The sequence below is a fragment of the Carassius carassius genome, chromosome 36 (genome assembly GCF_963082965.1).
Source record: "Carassius carassius chromosome 36, fCarCar2.1, whole genome shotgun sequence".
NCBI lineage: Eukaryota > Metazoa > Chordata > Actinopteri > Cypriniformes > Cyprinidae > Carassius > Carassius carassius.
In genome coordinates this window covers 10,603,163-10,627,326 of record NC_081790.1, presented here as the reverse complement: position 1 = coordinate 10,627,326, position 24,164 = coordinate 10,603,163, and the positions used below count along the sequence as shown (strand labels likewise).

The 24,164-nt window shown below is 35.8% G+C and overlaps 1 protein-coding gene across 1 annotated transcript; it reads left to right on the top strand.

Moving 5' to 3' along the window:
* Positions 1-22,613, top strand: LOC132117113 (dynein axonemal intermediate chain 1-like). Its single transcript, XM_059526187.1, has 18 exons — positions 1-172; positions 485-553; positions 647-742; positions 851-931; positions 1,025-1,273; positions 1,477-1,536; positions 1,652-1,780; positions 1,908-1,992; positions 2,099-2,216; positions 2,313-2,356; positions 2,437-2,684; positions 3,043-3,132; positions 3,217-3,298; positions 3,801-3,877; positions 7,201-7,349; positions 8,390-8,489; positions 13,640-13,822; positions 22,350-22,613. Exons 1-18 carry the CDS (start codon positions 131-133, stop codon positions 22,428-22,430), a joined length of 1,983 nt encoding a protein of 660 aa, XP_059382170.1. The 5' UTR covers positions 1-130; the 3' UTR covers positions 22,431-22,613.
* The last annotated feature ends 1,551 nt before the right edge of the window (positions 22,614-24,164 follow it).

Here is a 24,164-nt window from a genome sequence, read left to right as displayed (position 1 = left end):
CGTCAGTACACACAAACACAGTCACACTGTGAGAGAAGAGAGCAGTTGTTTTATCTTTATGAATACAAATTATTTTTACGTTTACATACTGATAAATTGGAATTATTTACCACTTATTTGAAAGCAAAAAATGTCCGTTCCTCACAAAGTTGGGACAGTGAAATCTAGACAGGTATGTTAACGATATTAACGCGAATGCAAATGAATACATAATTGCTACTATTTAAACTTATTTATAATGACAATATATTTAACGTTATGTTATTATTCTAAATAATAATAAAAAATTCTTACTCTACATTCTCCTACAGCTTTCAAGCTGAATCCATCAAGCTCTGTCTGTAAATCTTTCAAAATTTTATTTTAAACTTTCTGGCCAGGCTTTCTCAAGTCAACATCTAGTTAATGACGTCTATTTCACTTATGAATTGCATTGCACTGATTGGAAGACCCAAAGGTTTATATTTTCTCTCTTAAAATGCAGGCACCTAATGTTAACACCCACCAAAAGGCAGCTGTGGCAAAGAGTGTCAAAGCCATTGGAAAGAAGAAGGTAACGTTAGCTTTCAAATCACTTTTCATTGAAATAGGAATGAATGCTTTGTCACATATCACATATTGGGATTTCAAGCCTTTTTTTATGCAGGAGGAAGAGGAAGGGCTAGACACAGCCGAAGGAGAGGAATGGATGCAGGGGAAGACTCTGGTGAAGCCTTCAGACCAGCTGGACTTAACTGAGGCAGTGCGTAAACCTGGAGAGGACCTGTGGTCTGACTCTGCCTACATCATGTCATGTTATAGTGATGCTGGAATGATTTTTTTACACATTTCTGTATTTTGTCTTCAAAAGGAGCTGAACGAAGAGATTACCAGAGTACTCAAAGCAAGCAATCCAAATGCTCCACAAAACATCGTCAGATATAGTTTCAAAGTAAAAAAAAAAAAAAAACATTAAAATGATGGTCCTCAACCTTGATCATTTAAAATCAGCCAAACAAATCACTAAAAGCTTTTGTCTTTTCAGGAGGGCTGCTATAAACCAATCGTCTTTGTGGATCAGATGGCTATTCACTTTGAGCTAGAAGGGAATCTTGTGCACAAGGAAACTGATGAAGGTCGGAGATTGATGGCTAAACAAGCTGAAGTGGATGATGGTGGAGGAGTTGAGAGGTCAGACAATGTGGCCATCAGAGCTGGCAAGAGAGAGCAGAAACTCACCAACCAATTCAACTTCAACGAGAGAGCCTCTCAGACTCTAAACAATACTCCAAGAGTAAGAGGACCTATTGGTTTCATCCCGAAGTTTTATCTGCCTTTTGTTTTATTAGTCATTTAATAGATGTTATTTGCAGATTTTCTTTTACAAGGACACAATGGTGATAGCTCATAGCTTATATAACTATAGACAGGCTTTGTAGATTTTCTGTATTTTCAGTTTATGCATAACACACTGTATTTTTTAATGATGTTTTTCAGGACATAAGTTGTCAAACTGAGCCTCCTCCTCGTGCAAACTTCTCAGCAACAGCCAATCAGGTGGGAACATTTTGCCTGTGCTTGTAAATCATATTTAGCAACATTTTTTGCGGTACAACAGTACTATGGTGAATATGGACATGTACAATGTTAGAATGCCTTGCTCTTTCTGCAGTGGGAGATTTATGACTTTTACGTAGAGGAACTTCAAAGGCGGGAGAAAAGTAAAGAGAAGCACGAAAGCCAGTTTCTAAATAAGGAGGAGGACAAGAGCAAGAAGAAGATGATTCAAACTGAGACTCAGGTGGCTAAACAAGAAATATGATCTGACAGATTTTAACAGTGTAATCCAGAAAATGCAAAGTGCAAGAATGCGATTGATTTGTTTTAAAAGGTGAGTTGAAGGAACTTTATTACTTTATGCTTTATAGAATGATGACATATCCCAACTAGCTAAGGCGGTCAAGATCATTGAGCGTATGGTGAATCAAAATATATTTGATGACGTTGCACAAGGTAATTATTTTCAATGCTACACCCTTTATTTTGACATTTATTATAAAGTGCTCAAAATAAGAGCATGCAAATATCTGATGTAAACTCCTTTATATCCAAACTTCAGATTTCATGTACTTTGAGGATGCATCTGATGAATTTAGAGGAGAGAAGGGCACTCTTCTCCCACTATGGACGTTTCAGTATGATAAAGCCAAAAGTCTGTCTGTGACTGCCCTCTGCTGGTGAGTTTCACACTGTATTAAGACGAATGCAGTCATTTTTTCCAGTCAAAAGATATATAACTACTTTGAGTGACATTTGTTTTTGTTTATTTCTAGGAATCACAAATACAATGATTTGTTTGCCGTTGGTCTTGGTTCTCGTAAGTTTACTATTTATCAAATACAAGCAATCATTTGTAATTTAAATGGCTCTAAAATATGTTTCATCTTTTCCCTTCAGATGAATTTACTCAGCAGGGGGGTGGCATGCTTCTCTTCTACACCCTGAAAAACCCAAGTTACCCAGAATTCATCTTTAACACAGCCTCAGGAGTAATGTGTTTAGACATCCATGAACATTTGTCCTACCTGGTGGCTGTGGGATTGTATGACGGTTGTGTCGCAGTGTACAACCTGAAGAAAAAGACGGATCAGCCTATTTATAACAGCAGAGCCAGCTCCGGCAAACACACAAGTGCTGTGATGCAGGTATAAATGAGGAGCAAGTGATCAAAAAGTCAATCAAAACAGTAACTGTACACTTTCATTACCTAAAATAATATAACAATGGAGTTGTACATTTTATATAATGTATAGAAAAGAATACTATACTACTCTTACTATTTCCATAATATGGTTAATGGTTATTTAAAATTAAATTAAATTTATGCATTTAGCAGACGCTTTTATCCAAAGCGACTTACAGTGCATTCAGGCTAACATGTGCTCCCTGGGAATCAAAACAGAGTGAAAAACAGAGTGCTTGTAGGATATAGTTTTTGTGACTTTTGGTTGATCAGAAAGTCTTGGCTGTACTGTGTTTTATGTTTCATTGGCTTCATTACAGGTGAAGTGGCAGAAAGATGATTTGGACAGTAATCACAACTTCATCTCTGTGTCTGCTGATGGACGACTGGTGTCTTGGACTCTGGTAAAGGTACAGAAGGAAATATCTAAAGCTTGATTCTAAAGCAAGCCATTATTGTATAAGATTAATTGATGCCAGTCATTTGAATTTTAGCATGAACTAGTCTTCACAGACATTATCAAGCTCCCAGTCATTGACACAATTCCAGATGACTTGAAGGATATCATTCCAACAGGTATGTATCACCTTACCACACTAGTCAGATTTTACAACTTTTAAAGATTTAATCCATTAATTCTACAGTATTATATGAAAATGGTGTTTATAAAAATATGGAGTGATGATTTGAGTGGGGTTTCCTTTCAGTATAAGGACAGGGGCCTTTCAGCTGTGATTATATTCATAATATAGAAAAGAGAATGTAACCAAGGACACAGAAATCTGCAATAGTTCAATAATAAAACAACTTTTGTTTTTGACATGCTGAATCATCCTTAGCTGGTGTTTGTGTTTAGCTTTCTATGACAGTGTTTCATTCATGTATGATATTTCACCTATTGAGATTTAATGATAATTCAGTTTCACCATGTAAAGAATACAAATGACTTTTGTTAAATGTATGAGAAAAACAGCCAGTTATAACGTTTAATTAAAAAAACGTATTAATGGTGTAAAAAGAAAATCGCATGCATAATGTATGATCATATTCGCTAAATAAATTTTCTCCATCGGTCTAGTTGGAACATCTTTGGACTTCCACAAACAAAAGGACTACAGCTTTCTTGTTGGCACTGAGCATGGAAAGATTCACAAGGTCAGTCATATACCCTTACAGCCAAGATGATAATTTATACTAAGACCAATCATACAATGAATCAACCAAACTTTTTTAAATATATATTTTGCACTAACAAATGCCCTGTGAACATCTTGCCGTCTGAAGATCTGCAGTCCTGAGACATCTCATTATTCTTCGGGGTTTGAATCTGAGAGAAGGAGCTTGTTGTGTTTGTGGTGGTTGTCTCCTGCGGAGCAGTCACTGTTTATATAATATCCCTGTCATCAAACAGTGAGGAAGTGTTCTTATTAGCTGCCTGTCTCTGCACTGCTATCACGGCAGCGGTTAATAACATTCTGTATCTGTCTCTTTTCTTTATTTATATTTTTCAGCCAGGGGTAGACTAGCATTCAAACTATTCATTCTGACAGACCAAACAGTTTTGTTTCTCATTTGTATGCCACACTGTACTCCAAATGACTTTTGTTGCTCTAAATTACAAACATTGCATGTTCTTCTTTAAAATTTCCACTTAAATTTTACTCCAAAATCCCCCAACATCCCACTTTTACACAACAATTCAATTCAGTTCGAGTTTAATTGTATAGCACTTTTTACAATACAAATCATTGCAAAGCAACTTTACAGAAAATTAAGTTTCTACAATATTTAGTAGTAGCTTATCAGTGGTGACTGTCAGTTTATGTGCATAGGACAGAAATTTTCAGAAAGATTAATACAAGACATAGTCAACCAGACAATGAACACTATTAACAGCAATTATTATATGATGCAATCACACTTGTAGCAGTATTTGGTAGTTCTGTATGTTGTTTCAGGGTTAGCATCATCTGAGGTCCCCTGAGGGGTTGGCATCATCTCTTCTCAGGTGTTCTGGATCCAGACTGGAGCTTGTGTAAATCCAAATGCTAAAGGACTTTGCTATCCTAGGAACTACCAAAAGTCCAGCGTTTTGTGACCTTTGGGGTCATGACAGGGTAAGGTTAGTTAGGTACGCAGTAGCTAAACCATTTAGGGCCTTATAGGTAAGTAATAATTATTTGTAACTAATACATAACTTAATCGGTAGCCAATGCAGAGACTGTAAAATTAGGGTTATATGATCATATTTTCTTGATCTGGTTAAGGACTATAGCCTCTGCATTTTGGACTACCTGTAAGTTGTTTATTGAAGATGCAGGACATCCACCTAGAAGTGCATTACAATAGTCCAGTCTAGAGGTCATGAATGCATGAACTAGCTTTTCTGCATCAGAAACAGTTAACGTTTTGTAGCTTGGCAATGTTTCTAAGACAGAAGAATGCTGTTGTAACATGGGAAATATGGTTTTCAAAAGACAAGTAGCTGTCTAATATAACACCCAGATTTTTGACTGTAGAGGAAGTAACAGTACATCCATCTAGTTGCAAACTGTAGTCTACTACTGTGTACTGTTTTTAGTCCAATAAGTAATATCTCTGTCTTATCTGAAGTTAATAGGAGAAAATTATTGTTCATCCAATCTTTTACATTTTTAACACACTCTGTTAGCTTAGATAATTTAGAAGTTTCATCTGGTCTCGTTGAGATATACCGTATACAGTATAGTATACCGTAAAGTATCATCAGCATAACAGTGGAAGCTAATCCCGTATTTTCTAATTTGTCTAAATTTCTAATTTCTAATTTCTAATAATATTTCTAATAAACTGTCTAAATGGGGACATTCCATAGACTTGTATTGTTTGTTTGTTTATATATATATATATATATATATATATATATATATATATATATATATATATATATATATATATATATATATATATAGTTAGTTAGTTAGTTAAACTGGTTATAAGTAATACTATAACCTTGTTAAAACAGGTATTCGCCATTTGCATGAATTTTACAAATAGTCATGCTAATGGAACTGCTCTTAAAGCTAAACAGATGCTGCAGGATTTATGCTGTATCTTATCGCTGACATTACAAGACTTGCTCTGTCTGGAAGCACATGGCCCTATCACACATTCTCACATTGCCCACCTTTAATGAGAAATTAGAGATCACAGCACCAGGACCAACTTTTAAATTCTTGACCTTTAGATAAACATGACATTTCTTTACAAAATCATTTTGTAGCAAAAATCGTAAGCAGCTCAATTAAAACGACTCACTATCTTTCAGAACGTTATTTGATGGTGCTTTCTGTTTTTAATTCTGATACTGAGACCTGCTTTGCTAGTGTAGAAACCGTGGTGAGAGAGCGACAACTGCTCTGGTTTGGCCATATTCTTAGAAAGTCTCACGATATACTGAAATATATGCCATATGGCCAATTATGTGATGGTTGGTGTTTGGTGGATGGTCAGAAAAAGCAGAAAACATTGCTGAAGAAATGCAAGGTAAAACAAAACACAAGGAGAGTACGGCTGCCGATCACAACAGCTCTGCCGTGATGGTACAAATCTCACTGAAGGGGATAGAGGACAAAAAAAAAAAAGTTAAAACATGCTCAGATGTACATGTGAATTCAGTACATGTGCACCACAATGCTATACATCGTGTACATCTCAAATCAGACTTTATAGCCTTGAAAGAATGCAGATAAAAGTTTCATCATTGGATATGATGGACTATCATAAGCAAGTTAAGTAAACTGGAAACTCAACACATTCCAGACAAGTGTAAAGGTGAGCTAGTTTTAATCTTTAGTGTTATTTGCTTTTTTCTCTGTAATACATTTACATTTATTCATTTAGCTGACGCTTTTATCCAAAGCAACTTACAATTGCTATATATATATATATATAATGCTATAGTACTTATAGAAACAACATTTTTGATGGGAGAAACAATTTTCTCTATGCTATAATAGGCTTCTTCTGCACAAAATGCACTAAATGATCAGACTGTGGAGCAAAACATTCTTCATTGTTTTAGGAGATTTGCCTAGCATCCTCTGCAGATTGACAGAGATGTTGGGCAGCTGTGTTGGAGGTTGGTTTAATGCTAGAATGCTAGAGACATACCGCTGGGCAAAAACTGGCCCGTCTCCCTAAGGACTGACAGCTGATGCAGAGCTCTGTGTTCTTTAGATTCATCTCTCAGATTAAACTCAGAGCCCTTCTGTTGTGTGATGCGCTGCCCGGGGAACAATGAATTCGATCCATCAAGCACTTCTCCTGAGCTACACAATGCAAACTAAACAAGAAAAATGGTGTTGTTCTCTTTACAAAGAATGTTTTAAATATCACCACTACTTCTGCAAATGTTATTCATATCCACCAGTGGATAGAGAGGCAGTATAACAGGAGCAAGAGTTCTGTGTACATGTTAATGAGTTTGTGTTTTACAGGGCTCCAAATACTATTCTAGCAAGTTCCTGGAAAAATATGATGCCCACTTCATGACTGTCACTCGTGTGAGGTGGAATCCCTTTCATCCTGATGTCTTCATCTCTTGTGGCTGGGACTGGATGGTCAAAATTTGGGATCAAACTATGAAGTATGAAAACCATTGCCTACAGCGCTATGTCTACAGCAGCCTTTTCCAGCCTCTAAAAATAGCACCCGTTACTTATCCTTCAGTTGGCACAGCCTGAATTTCATTTCAGATAAAGGACTATAACTAAAATATTTTAGACTTTTTTTTTAATTACAATTATCCCACCTAAATTTTTGATTACAGGATTTATGTTTCTCTAACAATTGGTGCAATAATTGGCTGAACATTTTAATTTAGATACATCCCAACATAACTATTACAGGTGGACTGTTTCATGCTCCCATAGAATTTTAATAAACTGATCATCCCTTTTAGTGTGTGTAAACGACATGCATCTGTAGACCTCAAGTTGTGCTCATGCACCTGCCCTTTTGATCTTTGACTAGATTTTCATTGTCAGTCTTCACCCTCTCATAGCATTAGACATAAAACTATGAATAAATGTTTGTGGGAATTTCCTGCATTGTAATTGCAAAACTTTGTGAGATTAGTCAAATTATACACAATACTTGACACCTTGTGAATTTCAGGCTTTGGTTTTCTGCACAAATTGCTCTTCCAATAAACATAATTAGTGTGTCAGTGCATTTATTAGACAAACCAATTAGGTTGTCAAAAAGACAACCTTATATTAACAATAATGAATTAGTCTGTCATCCTGAGTACACATTTTGCTCATGTGTTAGTGGATCGAGTAGAATTTTTTAGATGCAGTATCCCTAAACCACCAACAGAGAGCTCTTGTGATTTGCAGTAGATCAGCAATGGATCTCTTTGCCTGTTGGATGTCTGGTTTTGTTGGAGCTTTACCTCCTGAAGTAATCAAAGGATCCAATCAAATAAATGCAGCCTTTCTGTTATATTTTACACCATTAGACACTGGTTACTCTGACTGCCCACATTTGAACAAAGGCTCTGGCTCTCTCTTTCTCTGGATGACCACATTAAATGAATTCAGAATGGGAGCACTGTAGTTTCTGTGAAAGCTTTGTTTTGATTGAATTGTAGCTAATACAATTAACAATAAATGTCATTCACAGGTCTCCCGTTTTCACCTTTGAACTGAAAACTTCAGTGACAGATGTAGCCTGGGCTCCATACTCCTCTACTGTCTTTGCTGCTGTCACCACTGATGGAAAGGTAAAGAGCATACCCAACACTAATACAAACACAACAGTAAAGTCCACAATTTCTCCGTTCTACCATTTTTTTGGTGTTACCAGATTAAGGCGGCTTCTTAAGTGGCTTCAAATTCTATTTTAATAATAATAACAACAAAAAAGTAATCCTAATCCACCCATCCATTTTCCAAACCAATTCTCCTAATAATAATAATATTAATAATAATAATATAACTGCTGTTATAATAAAAGTAATAACAGCAGTCTCCAGATACTTCCACTCAAAAAACATTGCATTTTTCAGTAATCAAACTAACATGCATTACATTCCTAACCAGCCCTCTCTCTCTCTCTCATATGTAGTAATGAACAGCCTGATTCATTCTAGTGAGTAGTTTTGTTTGTAAGGTTTATGTAACTGAATGATTCAGAAAAACAAAGACCTAGTATGAAAGGCCCAGTACAGCATTTAAGGTCTTCTCTTATTTCTTTTATTTTATTTTATTTTATTTTTTTGAGTAGCCTCTCCAACACTGGATGGCAGCAATATAATGCTCCCCACACACAGGAAACAGAATGCTCAGTTCATGTATGGGAATTATTAGAAAGCCCCTTCACTAGCCTTACTGACACCTCCCCAGCAGCAACCTATTTCACCAAGAGACTCCGTTTCAGTTAGTAAACTGTGAATAGTTGCTGCATTAACTGTCATAACACAGTGCACTTATCTGGCAACTGACACAAGGGATATTCACACACAGCCCCCTATGAGAAATGTAATAATTGCTAATGAAACAGTAGCAGCCAGACAATGGGATGTCTTTTCAACAGTGCTCAACTGCACCTGTACACCGCAGCACACACACAAGAACCCTTCGTTAGCAATTAGTCTCAAATCACACAGCTGGTCTCAAGCTCTTGTCTGAGGCAGCCTCAGGCATCACCTGTCAGTCTCACAGTCCTGATCGGTTTAAACTGCCGTGCTGTGGCGGATGTCACTTTTATTTGCTAACACTGTAACTCCGGTGGGCTAATTTACACCTGCCCTCTACAGGAAACCCATTACAGCTTGATCCAATAAAGACCACACTCTGTTCCCCAACAAAACCAAACCAAACCGAATGCTGCTTTACTTTGATGCCGAGGGTACAATGTCAGCAACTGCTGTGAGCCAAGTTTATACTTCTGCATTGAACCTACGCCGTAGGGTAGCTGTAGTAGCCTAGAGCATAGCCTATGCCGTAGCTTGATGTGATTGGTCTGCTAGGACCCCTCCGTCCATATGTACTTGAGTTTTGTGTGTGTTTATGAGCACTTTAATATATTTTAATGTTACACCTTCTTATTTAAAATAAAATAAGCGAAGAACAAGGGTATTATCATTTATTATTCATAGCATTATATATCAGTAGTTATCCGTGACAGTGTTGATGTGTCGTGGTACAAGTCCTTGTGGAGACTGAAAGAATGCCATCTCCTCCTGTTCTGTTGTTGTCTTCTTTTTGTAGTTTCAAATAATGATTTAAATGGTTAGTTCACCCAAAAATTAAAATTAGCCCATAAATTACTCACCCTTAAGTCATCCTAGGTGTATATGACTTTCTTCTTTCAAACGAATCCAGTCAGAGTTATATTAAAAATGGTCTTTGATTTTTCAAGCTGTTTAATGACATTCAGCGAGTGTTGTATTCGTCAGTCCAAAAGAAGTTAAACAAAAAGCGCCCATCGTTAATAAAAAGTGTCTCACACAGCTCCGGGGGGTGAACAAAGTCCTCCTGTAGCAAATCGATGCGTTTTTGTAAGAAAAATAACCATATTTAAAACATAATAATCAATTTAATCTAGCTGCGCTCACTGTTGTACACAGAAGCAGCTCTGGGTGGATGACGAATGTGTTCGGCTTTGCGCATGCGCTGCTCTGAAGTGACGAACACGGAAGCACAGGCGAGTGATCAAAACAAAACAACAATCATTAATCATTAAAAGTGACATTCAGCCAAGTATGGTGACCCATACTCAGAATTCGTGCTCTGCATTTAACCCATCCGAAATGCACACACACAGAGCAGTGAACACACACACACACACACACTGTGAGCACACACCCGGAGCAGTGGGCAGCCATTTATGCTGCGGCGCCCGGGGAGCAGTTGGGGGTTCGATGCCTTGCTCAAGGGCACCTAAGTTGTGGTATTGAAGGAATATAAAAATATAAAAATTAGAAATATAAAACGAGGATTTGTACATAAGAATGTCAGAGGATTTTGATATAAGCCAAGAGAAGATATTTGATATTTGCTCAAGTAAGGAAACTTTGCTTCTTTTGCTCCTGTTAACAAACACTGGTTTTTATGAGAGACGCATGCTGACCTCATAAATCATCCTCCCAGAGCTGCTTCTGTGTACAACTGTTGGCGCAAGCTACATTAAAGTGATTATTACATTTTGAATATGGATATTTTTCTTACAAACCCCCTGGAGTCGTGTGAGACACTTTTTTTTATGGATGGGCACTTTTTATTTTGAACAGATGCACTGCAACACTTGCTGAGTAGCATTAAACAGCTTGAAAGATCAAAGAACATTTTTATATTACTCTGACTGGATTCGTCTGAAAAAAAGTCATATACACCTGGCTTGAGGGTGAGTCATTTATGGGCTAATTTTCATTTTTGGGCGAATTAACCCTTTAATTAGGGATGCACGATTTCATCAGAAATATGCAGTGGTAACCTTGACATTTTTTAAGATTTTTATTATTTAACATTTGTAAATGGTCTAAAGCAAAAGAGTTATAAAAATTCAGAAAATCTTTTAGAGCTCATAATTTGTTTAAAAAAAACTAATAACTACACATTAATGAATAAATCAGTTGTAGTAAATTGGCTAAAAAGGGAAATATTTATAATGAATTATAACTGGTTACATTTACATTACATTTAGTCATTTAGCAGATGCTTTTATCCAAAGCGACTTACAAATGAGGACCATGGAGGCAAGTGCTATAACAAGTCTCAGTCAGCTTAACACAGTACACATAGCAAGGGCTTTTTAAATAATATAATAAATAAAAAGAAAACGAGTAAAAAGAATAGAGCAAGCTAGTGTTAGAGGTCTTTTTTGCTTTTGTTAACTGTATAATAAATGAAAAGAAAACAGAATACAAAAATATTAGAAAGCTAGTAATGAATAGAGTGCAAGTCTAAAAGGGACAAGTTTTTTTTTTAAGAATAGAATTAGAATAGAGAGTGCTAGAGTTAGAGGGTCAAATAAAGATAAAGAAAATAGTCCAGCTAGTTTGTGTAATTGCAGCAATAGCAGAGTTGCTGGAGACTATTTTCAGGTGCTGTGTAATATCACTGCGCCTGCTGCACCCATGGTAAGGCAGCAAAGTTCCTTGATTATTACTCCGGAATGAGAGTATAGTTCCTAGCCATATTGGCCTAGAAAATCACAAGTCTTCATTTTCCGTCGATCTTATCACGATGCAACAACAGAAGAGTCAAGTTTTAAATAGGAGAAATATAGAAACTCTTTGGTCATTTTTGAGCGATATGCTAACGGTCTAATCACATTCAATGATCTATGCTAAGCTAAGCTAAAAGTGCTACCGCCAGACCCGGAGATCCAGACCATGGAGAATAAGGAGCGTCTCTTGTAAAAAAAATAAAATAAAAATAATAAAATAAACATAAAATAAATAAACAAAATAATAAATATATAAATACATACAAACACAATCATTTGTAAAAGAGCAAATAGACAATGGTCAAGGAAGCCCTTGCTTCTTTATCTCAGTTGTTGAGACACACTGTGTGATTTGATGTTTGCCAGTATGACACTAGTATTGGACTGGGTCCATATCTCTGCTGCCAGTCGGCTGCCTCAGCTATTTCAAAATGCCATGAAGAAATTCACTGCAGGCAAGCCTACAAAAATAAATCTTGCTGACATACCTTTAAACAACAAATCACAGACCAAACTGCATGATTTCTAATCTTTCTTCCTTTCCTTCCTTCAAGCTCTTAGTGCCAAATATGTCATGTTAGATTTGGTGTTACTCCTGCATTTGCAGATGGCATCATTAGTACTGACGTAGTGCATGTCCTCTGCATCACTGCTTCAGCTGCCCAGAATATCATCAGTCTGTTAAGATAGATTCACACTCGCTGACTAATTATGAGACATGCTGCTTGACAAATATTTACTAATGAGTATCCAACCTGTATTCTGTGTCCCCATCTCCCGTCTCTGTCTTTCATCTGCCTATGCTTAGGTGGGCAGCATAATACATGAATGACAATGACAATGAGGATGATGGGAATTCTAATCACCCATCCCTCCTTCACTCACTCCTCTCTCCGTTTCACTTGGATTTTTTTTTTTACTGAATGTAGCAGAAGATGAGATACTGTCATCCACATATTGCATCTGTTGCACAGGACTCTGTCATCCTCTGAGACACTCATTCTTTATCTGTATGTCTGAGAGACACACACATACACACATCTCAAACTTTTCACAAACAGCAAATACTCATCTAACAAATGCTTTTTAACTTGTTACATTGACAGTGCATGCTACATGAAGCTAATGCTTGTGTGTATAATTATATATATATTTTTTTAGAACTTATTGTAGTGAGATTTTTTACATTTTCACAATTTAAGATGTATGTACATGCGAACTTGTGAAATTGAACTTTCCTTAGGATGCCAATGTACAACTGGCAAACAGGACTACAGATGAAAATTAGCCATCGGCTAACTCTGGCATGTTACAGGTGTAGTGTTGTTAATATGCATTAATATGCATATTTGGTATATTAAATAATATTATTTCTTTAAATAATCTATTAAAATAATTAACTACCTCTCTAAATATACTATCACAAAAATAATACGATCCTCTACAGCAGATGGTCTGCATTCCTACACCTCCACAGTCACACATATTCTTGTGCTCATACATATGAATATATTAAAATACAAGTGCACAAAAACTCAAATGCATCTTTGGCTTACTGACACTCAGAGCCATAGCAAGGGAATACATTTCAGAGGTACTAATGTCTGTTTCACACTGAAAACATCAAAAAAGAAACTCACGCAACACAGATTAATGCAAAGACTAAAGCTGCCTGCTCCTCCTCCTCCATTTCTTTCTCAGGTCCATGTGTTCGACCTCAACATCAACAAATATGAGGCTCTCTGCCAGCAAAAAGTGGTGTCCAAGAAGACCAAGCTCTTGCACATCGAATTCAACCCTGTCCATCCCATCATCATCGTGGGCGATGACCGCGGCCATGTCATCAGCCTCAAGCTCTCTCCCAACCTCCGCAAGAAGCCTAAGGTAGGAGGTGCACTCATATTATGCATAGGCCCCCAATGAAACCACAGGCTTAATCGATCAGTGCTGTTTCAATCACTACTGTGCTACATACTTCATGTGCTGAACTGCTGTATCTGTAGCTCTTGTGACGGCTTCAGACACAAATTTACAGCATACACAGAACCCACAGCAGTTCAAAGAAAAATTGGTAGCACTTTATTTTACAGTCCTGTTCCTCATGTACATACAATGTACTTATTATAGTAATTTAAATAACTATGTAATAACTAGGTACTAACCCTGAACCTACCCCCAAACCGAACTCTACCCCATGTAGTTACCTTGTATTACCAGAACTTTCTTCGATAAATACACTGTAAGTACACTATAAGTACATGTAAGTACACGTACTGTAAAATAAAGTGCAACAGAAAAATCATTTGCTAACAATTATCGAACATCTCAATTTACTGACATTGTATGAGAATGTTTTGGAACCACATTAATGCAGCTTGTTGAACATAAATTCAAGTATCATTTGTTTGCTAGGCATTAAAACAGTAATTCAAGACATTAATCAGACTGGACTGTTGGACAAATGCTTTCAGAACCAAATGATGCAGAAAAAAAAGAAAAGTTTTGCTGTGATTACAGAGTAATTATAGATTCAGATCATATTTACAATTTTTAGTTCAACAGGTTGAGGTTTTGAATGTACACTTCCAAATGTCTCTGCGCATCAGTCTGGGATAAGAGAAAGAATTTCAGCAACCACGTAATGATATACTTCACCTTTAATGTACACTACTCTTGAAAGGTTTGGGGGCTAATGTGCCATTGTTTCCGTTTTGCATGTAGAGAAAGCAACCCACTGACTGATTATGTGTCGAGCCCTCAGCTTACGGTCAGATGCTGGATAACAATGGCAGCACATAATTAAAATCTCTCTGCCTCACAGTCTAGCTGCAGTCTGTCAAACCTCGACTTGTGAGACGTCTAATTTGTTGTTTGGAGATCTCAGTCAGTGTCAGCGCTCAGTGTTGATGTGTTTTGTTGGTGACAGTCATTATATTTGATTGGCTGAAACGGTTTATTCTAATGACACTCAGTGTCACAGGTTGAGTTGCTGAGTTCACTAATGCTTTTGATTAGCAAGAAGCTGTATTATTGCTGCCATGGCTGTACTTACCTTAAACAGAGAGAAAACTGCTGAGTCTGCAATATCTTTTAATATGACTGATGAGAGTCAGCAGTGCAACACATTCACTGTCTCCTCGAGTCATTGATCAGCTTCCCACAGCCTAATGTCATTGCCTCTGAAAGTGCACACTTACCCCTCTGATGCAGTGGCTGATCTTAGATAAATGAATTTAAAACTTGCTGTTTTGCCTCAAGAAGATCATTTGCATCTTACATTACCTTATTTAAAGGTGAAGTGTACATTTCTGCACAAAACGTAACCGCTAAAAGAATTGTTTCCAAACTTTTTTCCACTTCGATTAGTAAAACTAGTAAATTCCCCAATGTATTGCAGATAATCATCCATTCATTCAATCTGTGAAAGATCAATGTACAACATATTTTCTTGTAAAAATTAGATATGTCATGTCATTAACTGACTGTGTCGACAGCAGTGTGAACAATCACTAATATAATGTACCATACAGTATATGTATATATAATAATGGGAAAACATCGTTTTTATGACATATTTCCTTATTACAAGAAAATATCTTGTTTTTCCGAGAAAATATGTAGTTTTAATGGGAAAACATCTCATTATTACGAGAAAATATGTAGTTTTAATGAGATTGTTGTTTCAATGACATCTCATTTTTAAGAGAAAAGATGTCGTTTTAACTAGTAAACATCTCATTATTATATTTTATTATACTATTATATTTTAAGAAAATATGTAATTTTACAGTAAAACTTGTTTTTTTTTTACCAGAAAAGATGTTGTTTTAAAGAGAAAATATGTTGTTACATCTTATATCTTGTTATTACAACATAATTGAGTGGAAAAAATAATATGTGTGTGGCAACAGTGTCTCCGCATTAGAGACCATTGATGCCAACGGTTTCTTTGAACATCCTGGGCTTACAGTGCTTTTTGGGAAACTCCACCTGGACTGATATAATAACAGAAGCATTTATATTCTTTGGGAATTCAACCTTTTAATGGATTATTTATGGTTGTCTCTGGGTATTAAAAAAAGGTAGGAGAAATTGTTTTAAAAATACTTATTTTCATGATATATAACATTATTTAAATTAATTTATTCGTAACATGTTTTTCAGTTAGCAAAATGGGGGGATTTATATCACCTTTATACAAATCAAATACTTAAAAATAGATTCACAAAATAAAGGAGACAAAAACAACTTTTATAATACAGACCTTTATGAAGGACTGTGATTACATTGATTATTTGGTTAAAGCGCTTGACCTTTGCAGGATTCCAGTTGTGCTAATGTGAGTATAGGTCAATGCTGGCTGAAGCCAGACATGTATACCTGTCTACAAGCTACATGTTAAATCAGTGGCTGTGGGACCCATGGGGTGGCGTCTGAGACGGTGACTAAAAACAGCATGTTCCAAACTCAATAGAAATGGTCAGCTGTTTTCCAGGTTAGGACACTACACTTACACACACACACACACACGTCTCACTGTGCCTGTGACTCATCAATCACAGTATTCATATTAGTCCTATGGCTAGATCTCTTTTTACAGACTGTTTTATATTCACTGCATGAAGAGTTGGGTCAATGTTCATTCCTGAGCCTTCAGTTTGTTCTCTCGGCTGCTGATTTATTTTCTAATTTACTTTGTTCCACAACAGTCAGCAACTTCTCCTGGTTTGAAGTAACAGGGTCACTGAATAAACTTTATTTACACAACACTGACCATAATTACAAGAAACATTAGAAGTCATCTTGGCAGGAGAGCCACTTAAAAGGAGTAAAATCTTCCTCTTCACGTACAGAACATAAGAACTCTCTGCTGGTTCACAATCATCATATATATCATATATATATATATATATATATATATATATATATATATATATATATTAGGGCTGTCAACGAATATTCTAAATTCGAATATGTATTCGAATATTTTAAAAAAAACAAATTTCGAAGGTGAAAATTAATATTCGAATAAAAAAATGTGGAAAAAAAGGCCCACGGTAGTAGAGGCGTGGTTGTCTGCTTTGCGAGTGGGCGCGCTAGCGCGCCTGAGGGTTCAGGGACAGGCCACAGCCTCACAGGAGTTGCACTGTCTGGCACAGCATCACTGCTGAAAGTTGACGCGTCTTCATGGAAGATGCGAGCAAGTGCAGAGCCCAACTCGACCGCAGCAGAGAAAATGAGGTAAAATTGTTGACCCGCCAGATTGTTGTATGCAAGCTATTTAAGATACAGTTAGCATACCATTCGACAACTAGCAACATGAGGTCACATCTCAAAAATGTGCACCCAAATGAGCATGGCATAATGTGTGGAACTCCAGCTAAACAGTCACGTCTTGACACTTAGCGTTACTTTGCATCGCCCGCCGCAAGCACTTTGTTTGCAACACGACAAGAGGCCATAACGGATAAAATAATTTCGTTAATTTTTAAGGACATGAGACCGATCAGTATCGCGGATGGGGCACGCTTCGGGGAGTTCTGTCAAGCAATGGATCCGAGGTTTGATTATTTATTGTTTCATATCAAGGAAAAGTTCCATATTTACCACAGCACAGCTCGCTCGGAGCATTCAATGTCAGTTCTATATGCTGTAAAACTTCAATTAATATTAATAATATTTGTTTCAATCACTGAATGAAGCCTGTGGGACAACAGTCGCGACCTTAAATTGCTTGCACAAAAATGTGTTTGTTCATTTAAACCATTATGCGCAGAGAACGTGAGGGTGAGAGAGCGTGAGGTCTGCAGTCTTGGCCATTAGTTGATTTCCTTGTTTTTGTGTAGGTAATACGTTGTCATATATGTTTAAACTTAAATAGACTATCTATACAAGTAGTTATGTATCTTTGTATCATTTTTGCCTGTTATTGACATAATGCGCGTCATTGACAACATGCGCAACCAGATGTTCGAATAGTTCGAATATTCGTGTATTTTTTAGAGGGAATATTCGAACGTCAATTTTGAGCAATTTTGACAGCCCTAATATATATATATATATACTCTACATAACTTAAGAACTCATTTCTATTGTGTGTGTGTGTGTGTGTGTATATATATATATATATATATATATGAGGGGCCGTACATTCTCCATTCACATACATATATTCTTGCTTTCACACACATTCTTCTTACACATGCATACATTTCTACTCTTACACACACATACATTCTCCTTTCATATGCATATATGTTTGGTTTCACGCACACATACATTCTCCTTACAAACATATATTTTTGCTTTCACACTCACACATTCTCCTTACACATACATATACTTCTACTCTCATACACATACACTCTCCTTTCACATACATATACACGCATACATATATAGAATGTATGTATGTAAGAGAAGAATGTATGTATGTAAGAGAGAGAGTATGTATGTGCGTATAGTGAGAGTATAGTGGAAATGGAAGGCGTTTAGTTGAAAGGGAAGGCAGGTTAAGCGCGATCAGGCTCACCGTGACAGGTCTTGATCAGCATGGCCGAGGTAGATGAGACAACCACAGAAGTATTTCAGCAAGCTATCTGGGTTTAAAAATAAAATAAAAAATATTTGTGAAAAGGTTACATGGCCTCGTCCTTTGAGCGAGTTGTGATTGAGGACACAAGCTTAGCCTCATTCGTGTTGCCAGATAGGCGTATTATAAGCGTCAAAGGTTTTTTTTTTCATTTAATTTAGGAAGTTAATTAAGTGTGAGGTTGCAAGTTAGGGATAGCGATATCTTTATATTATTTAAATAACTCAAGACTCATTGCGGTTTTTATTTTTTTATTTACTTATTGTTCAATTGCAGCTCTGCGTGCAGCAATAACTCAGTGCTAGACTAGTGTTCTATCAGCGCCACCTACTGTCAGAGATTGAATTAGCATTTTCATCAGAATCAGAAAGAGCTTTATTGATTGTGTTTACACACAGAAGAAATTTCGACAGCAGCTTCCAGTACAGAAAGTACAAAAAAAGTGCAGACACACATATAATTAAGGAAATAAAACGAATAATAATAAATAGTAATAATAAACTATTTATTTAGCCCATCTGATGTTTTTGTTTTGTGCACTTGCTTCATGTTGAATATATTTTTTGTTTGTTTGTTTGTTTGTTCAAGGTTAGTTTGGCCAGTAACAAAGCAAAATAAACATTTAATAAATGTAAAAATAATAATAATAATAATAAGAAGAAGAACTAAATAAATTGGCAACGAGAATGGGAATCGGCTCATTTGATTGTAAAATAAATAAAATCCTGATCAGTGCATCCTTAACTGGAAAAGTTAGGCCTACCTGAAAGACCTGAAAAAGCATCGTTTATTTCAGTTTTATCTTTGAACTATTGTACCTATTTGTGCAAAATGGTTATTATTTATTACAATACAATGTTACAGTCAACAATGAAAAAAAGTCTTATTGATTGATTGATTGATTGATTGTGGCAAGTCCTGCAAAAATTTTGCCAGGGCAAGTAAAAAATTTAAAACACTGGCCGAACCAGACCAGTAAAGAATTTTTTTAGCGTTAAGCCCTGTTAATACGATCAAAATCAGTGTCTTAACACTTGTACACAGATCTGTAGAACACGTAGGTTACATAATTATATGTTAAAGTTCAAAACTTAAAATATGTATTTGAAAAGAAAAAAGGATGACTTTCAATAGCATAACTCTAAAATTGTGAGGAAGAGCTGAGCAGGTCTTGCACATGTATTTCCTGGTCTGAGAATGACTTCCTGCTTAAACAGGAAGTAATGGATACCAAAAAAGGTAGAGATATGTATGTAAAAGGAGAATGCATTGTTTGTAGGAATGTAATGTTTATATATATATATATATATATATATATATATATATATATATATATATATATATATGTTAGTGCTGTCAACGTTAACGCGTTAACGCATGCGATTAATTTTTGTCTGGTTTAACGTGTCAAAATATTTAACGCAATTAACGCAGCATCCGTATTTTCTGCCATCCGTTGGCTAGCTTTACATTATATGATCACGCTCTTATTCATTTAAATGCTTTTAAACATTTCAAGCGCGGCAAGACAAAAGAGAATGCGCTGTCTGTGAATGCCCTTATGTGACACATACACACGTACACACACACACACACACAATGCATAGACAGGGCGCCAGAATTCAGTTCTCTTAAGCGCTTGAACTAACAATAAACATCCCAAAGTGCCAGTTTTGTCGATTATCCTCATAAGAGCAATCTTAAATGATTTATATAAAGTCTAAAATGAACAAAAAGAGTTGTGAGAGAATGAGGCGAGATCCATAGACAGTATATAAACGGTGAGATCCGCGTGTCTGTCTGCTCTTAAAGGGACAGCAGCCAATAAAGCTTCCTGTCAGTAAAGTTAAACAACAAAGGGAACAGAGAAAATGACTCGCTGCTCTTGACTAAATAACTTTTGTAGCTTTAATAAGGATTAACTATTTAATTTATAGTTTATGCAGTGCAGACTTTATGTTGTTTCTACATTAATTTGATTAACTGTGAAATTATTACATTAAAAAATATATTAAAAACGTACAAAAACATGTCTTTTTTTATTGCGATTAATCACAGAAAAAAATGTGTGATTAATCTAGTTAGTTTTTAATCGATTGACAGCAATAATATATGTATATATATATATATGTATATATGTGTATATATATATATATATATATATATATATATATATATATACATACATACGTATATATGTATATATATATATATATATATATATATATATATATATATACATATATACATATATATATACATATATATATATACATACATATACATATATATATAAACCAGAATGAATTATGTACATATATATATATATATATATATGAGGGGCTGTACAAACCATAATTCATTCTGGTTTATATATATATGTATATATGCAGTGCCACTTGATTGTGAAACCCTTGCAGAATCTGTGAAAATGTAATAAAAAAAGAGAGATCATACAAAATGCATGTTATTCTTTATTTAGTGCTATCCTGAGCTAGATATTTGACATAAAAGATGTTTACCTTTAGTCCACAAGAAGAAAAAAAAAAGCTGAAATTATTAAAATAACCCCATTCAAGAGTTTGTGAACCCTTGGTTCTTCATACTGTGTGTGGTTACCTGGATGATCCACAACTTTTTTGTTTTGTGATGGTTTCTCATGAGTCCCTTGTTTGTTCTGAACAGTTAAACCAAATATCTTCAGAATATATTTGCCATATTTGAAACCTTTCCAGCAGTGACTGTATGATTTTGAGATCTATCTTTTCACACGGAGGACAATTGAGGGACTCAAACACAACTATTAAAAAAGGTTCAAACATACACTGATGCTCCAGAAGGAAACACAATGCATTAAAAGCCAAGAAACTTTTTGAATTTGAAGATCAAGGTAAACTGTATTTAATTTGTTTTCCAGGAAACATTCAAGTATCTTCTGTTGCTTCCGAAGGGCAGTACTAAATAGAAAAATATATATATTCCTACAAAATAAGAACATTTTCTCTTAATGCATCGTATTTCCTTCAGTGAAGGGTCTAAAGGTCTTTTTTGCATCAGATATTTTCTTCAGTTGAAGTGACAGAAACTAAAACAAAGTCTAGCATGAAGGCTCTGTCGCAAAAAAACAAGAATAAAAAAAAAAGATTTTACAAGGGGAAGCCATCATCCAGTTTATCAGAAATGTTTAAGTCTGTTTGATTGACATTTTTCACTCTCCCAAATGTATTTCCCTAATGGCCCTCCCTGTTAGGATTTGATGGATTCTGTGAATAGCTATAACCTTGAGCTACTTATTGAAGCTCATTGAAGATTCATCGCTCCACTGCAGTTCTGTGAATATCTGAACATTAGCATTCTGCTGAGCACATTTAGCAGATGTTCTCAGAGTGATTACCAGACTCATAATTGCTTAAAATTTTCCCTTTTGATTGACAGGAACCAGAGAGTGTTTAATTAGTGGAAGTGAATATTTCTGCCGAGAAGTTCATCTGGTCTGGTTTAGTTCATTACAATCATAGTATGGTCAGTAACCATAGTGATCTTTGATTATTCTCCCGCGAGGAAGCAATGTGTCACTGTAATCATATCAGACAAATGTCATGTGAGATTAGAGTGAATCTCTGATGGTTTTGTTCCACCACAGCACACACAGAGGAAATAACATTGCACTAACACCTCCCTCATTACCTCCGCCGGTCGAGATGAAAACGTTTAAAGGGAGCTTCACACTGAGAAGTGTTTGTGGCACCCCTGGGTCAGTCCTCTCACTGCCAGCAGCTGACTCATCTCGTCCTCTTCATTTCTCTCTTTGGTCCACAGGAGAAGAAGGGTCAGGAATTGCCGAAGGGGCCGGAGGTGGAAATAACAAAGATGGAGCAACTGTTGAGCTCACTGAGGTAGCCTGGGAACAGGCTAGAGAACTGAGGAACAGTAAGACCAGGACGACTGCAAATACTACAAATTTATTACAAACACTAAAATATACAGTGGCTATAAAAAGTCAGCACACCTCTGTTAAAATCTTTTTCCATTCTTAATGTAATATTGAAACCAACACAATTCATGTAACAGCAAACAGAAACTTTTAAGTTTTCCTTTTATTACAGCAGCCAGTGTTTTTGAATAGTCATCTATCACCATAGTAAATCTTGATTTGTTCATTTTTTTCAGTCTTGCAAAAGAGCCCCATGTCATTTCAGTTTTTTTTATATATATAAATTGGATTTAGGTATGGGATCTGACTGGGCCTTTACAAAACATGGTTCTTCTTCTGAAGCCATATGTTTGTTGACTTTGATTTGTTTTTTTAGATTTTTAATTTGTGATGAAACATGAATTTCAACTTCATCTTCATTTTAGTGGAGGCCAACAGGTTTTGTGCCAAAATGGTCTGGTATTTAACACTATACATGATTGTCCTTATCTTGACAATTGCCTCAGTCTCAGCTGAGGAGAAGCAGTCCTATAGAATGATACGTACACAACCATGCTTCATTGTGAGCTAGAGCTGGATAATTTGAGAATCATGTTTTCTTGTTTCAAATGGAGATCACAATTCTCCAACAATTCTGAACCAAGTAAAATAACATACAATCACCTAATTCTGTTAAAAAATCTTTAATTAATTTGAATGATTTATAAAAAGAAAAGTTTGAATAAATGACACAATGACTCATTCACTTCACTTGTTTTCATTACTGAATGATCAGTGTTTTTGATTTAATGATTCAGTGACAACATTTTTAAGTCACTTGTCTCAACAATGTAATCAACAAACGTTATTTGAAATTAAAATTACTTTCAAAAGATGATTCGCTCCATTTTGATCGCTATCATAGGCATCAGTGTTAATATTCAAACTATACATTTTTATCTCAGTACTTCTGTGATAATATGAATGATTGTAAGTCGGACATAATACAGTGTGGTTAAAAGGACTGGTTGTTTAAAGCTGTTTTCTACCTAAACATGATATCTGTTCTCTCCGTCAGTAGCAGTGCGAACACAGATTTGAATATCCAATATTAGTTTGTTATTGACACAGACGAATTGTTGTCATTTAGAAATATGAACGCGTAGGCGTTTGAATCGGAATTGCGGTCTTCTGACGATTAATCGAACAGCTCTATTGTGAGTGTGGTGTTGTTTGGATGATGCTTTGTAAAATCATGGCCAAAAAGTTCTATTTGGTTTTGTTGGATCATTTAACATTTTGGCTCATGGTTGTGGCAAAAATGTAGGTAGGCTCAGATGTTTGGTCTATTATGAAGAATTGTTGTCACATGCAACAAGTGATCAGTACAGTTGACCTGTTTTTTGTAGTGTCATTGTGGTGCCCACTTGTTGATGGTTGACTTCACGGTATTCCAAGGCACATCTACAGTAATTCATGGAATTACTTTTGTACCTCTCTTCACAAAGACATCCTGCACATTCTTTGTAAGCAGGCTGTGATTTCGGTAATAAGATGCAACAAAGAGGATGCAAAGAACATCCTACAGAACCTGCTGTTTCTTTATTTAGGGCATCACTTATATAATAATTACTAGAGGATTATAATAATTTTTCAGTAAAAGTTTGAATGTGATTGGTTCATTTCAAACACAGTACATGCATTATTAGAAAAGTTTGTCT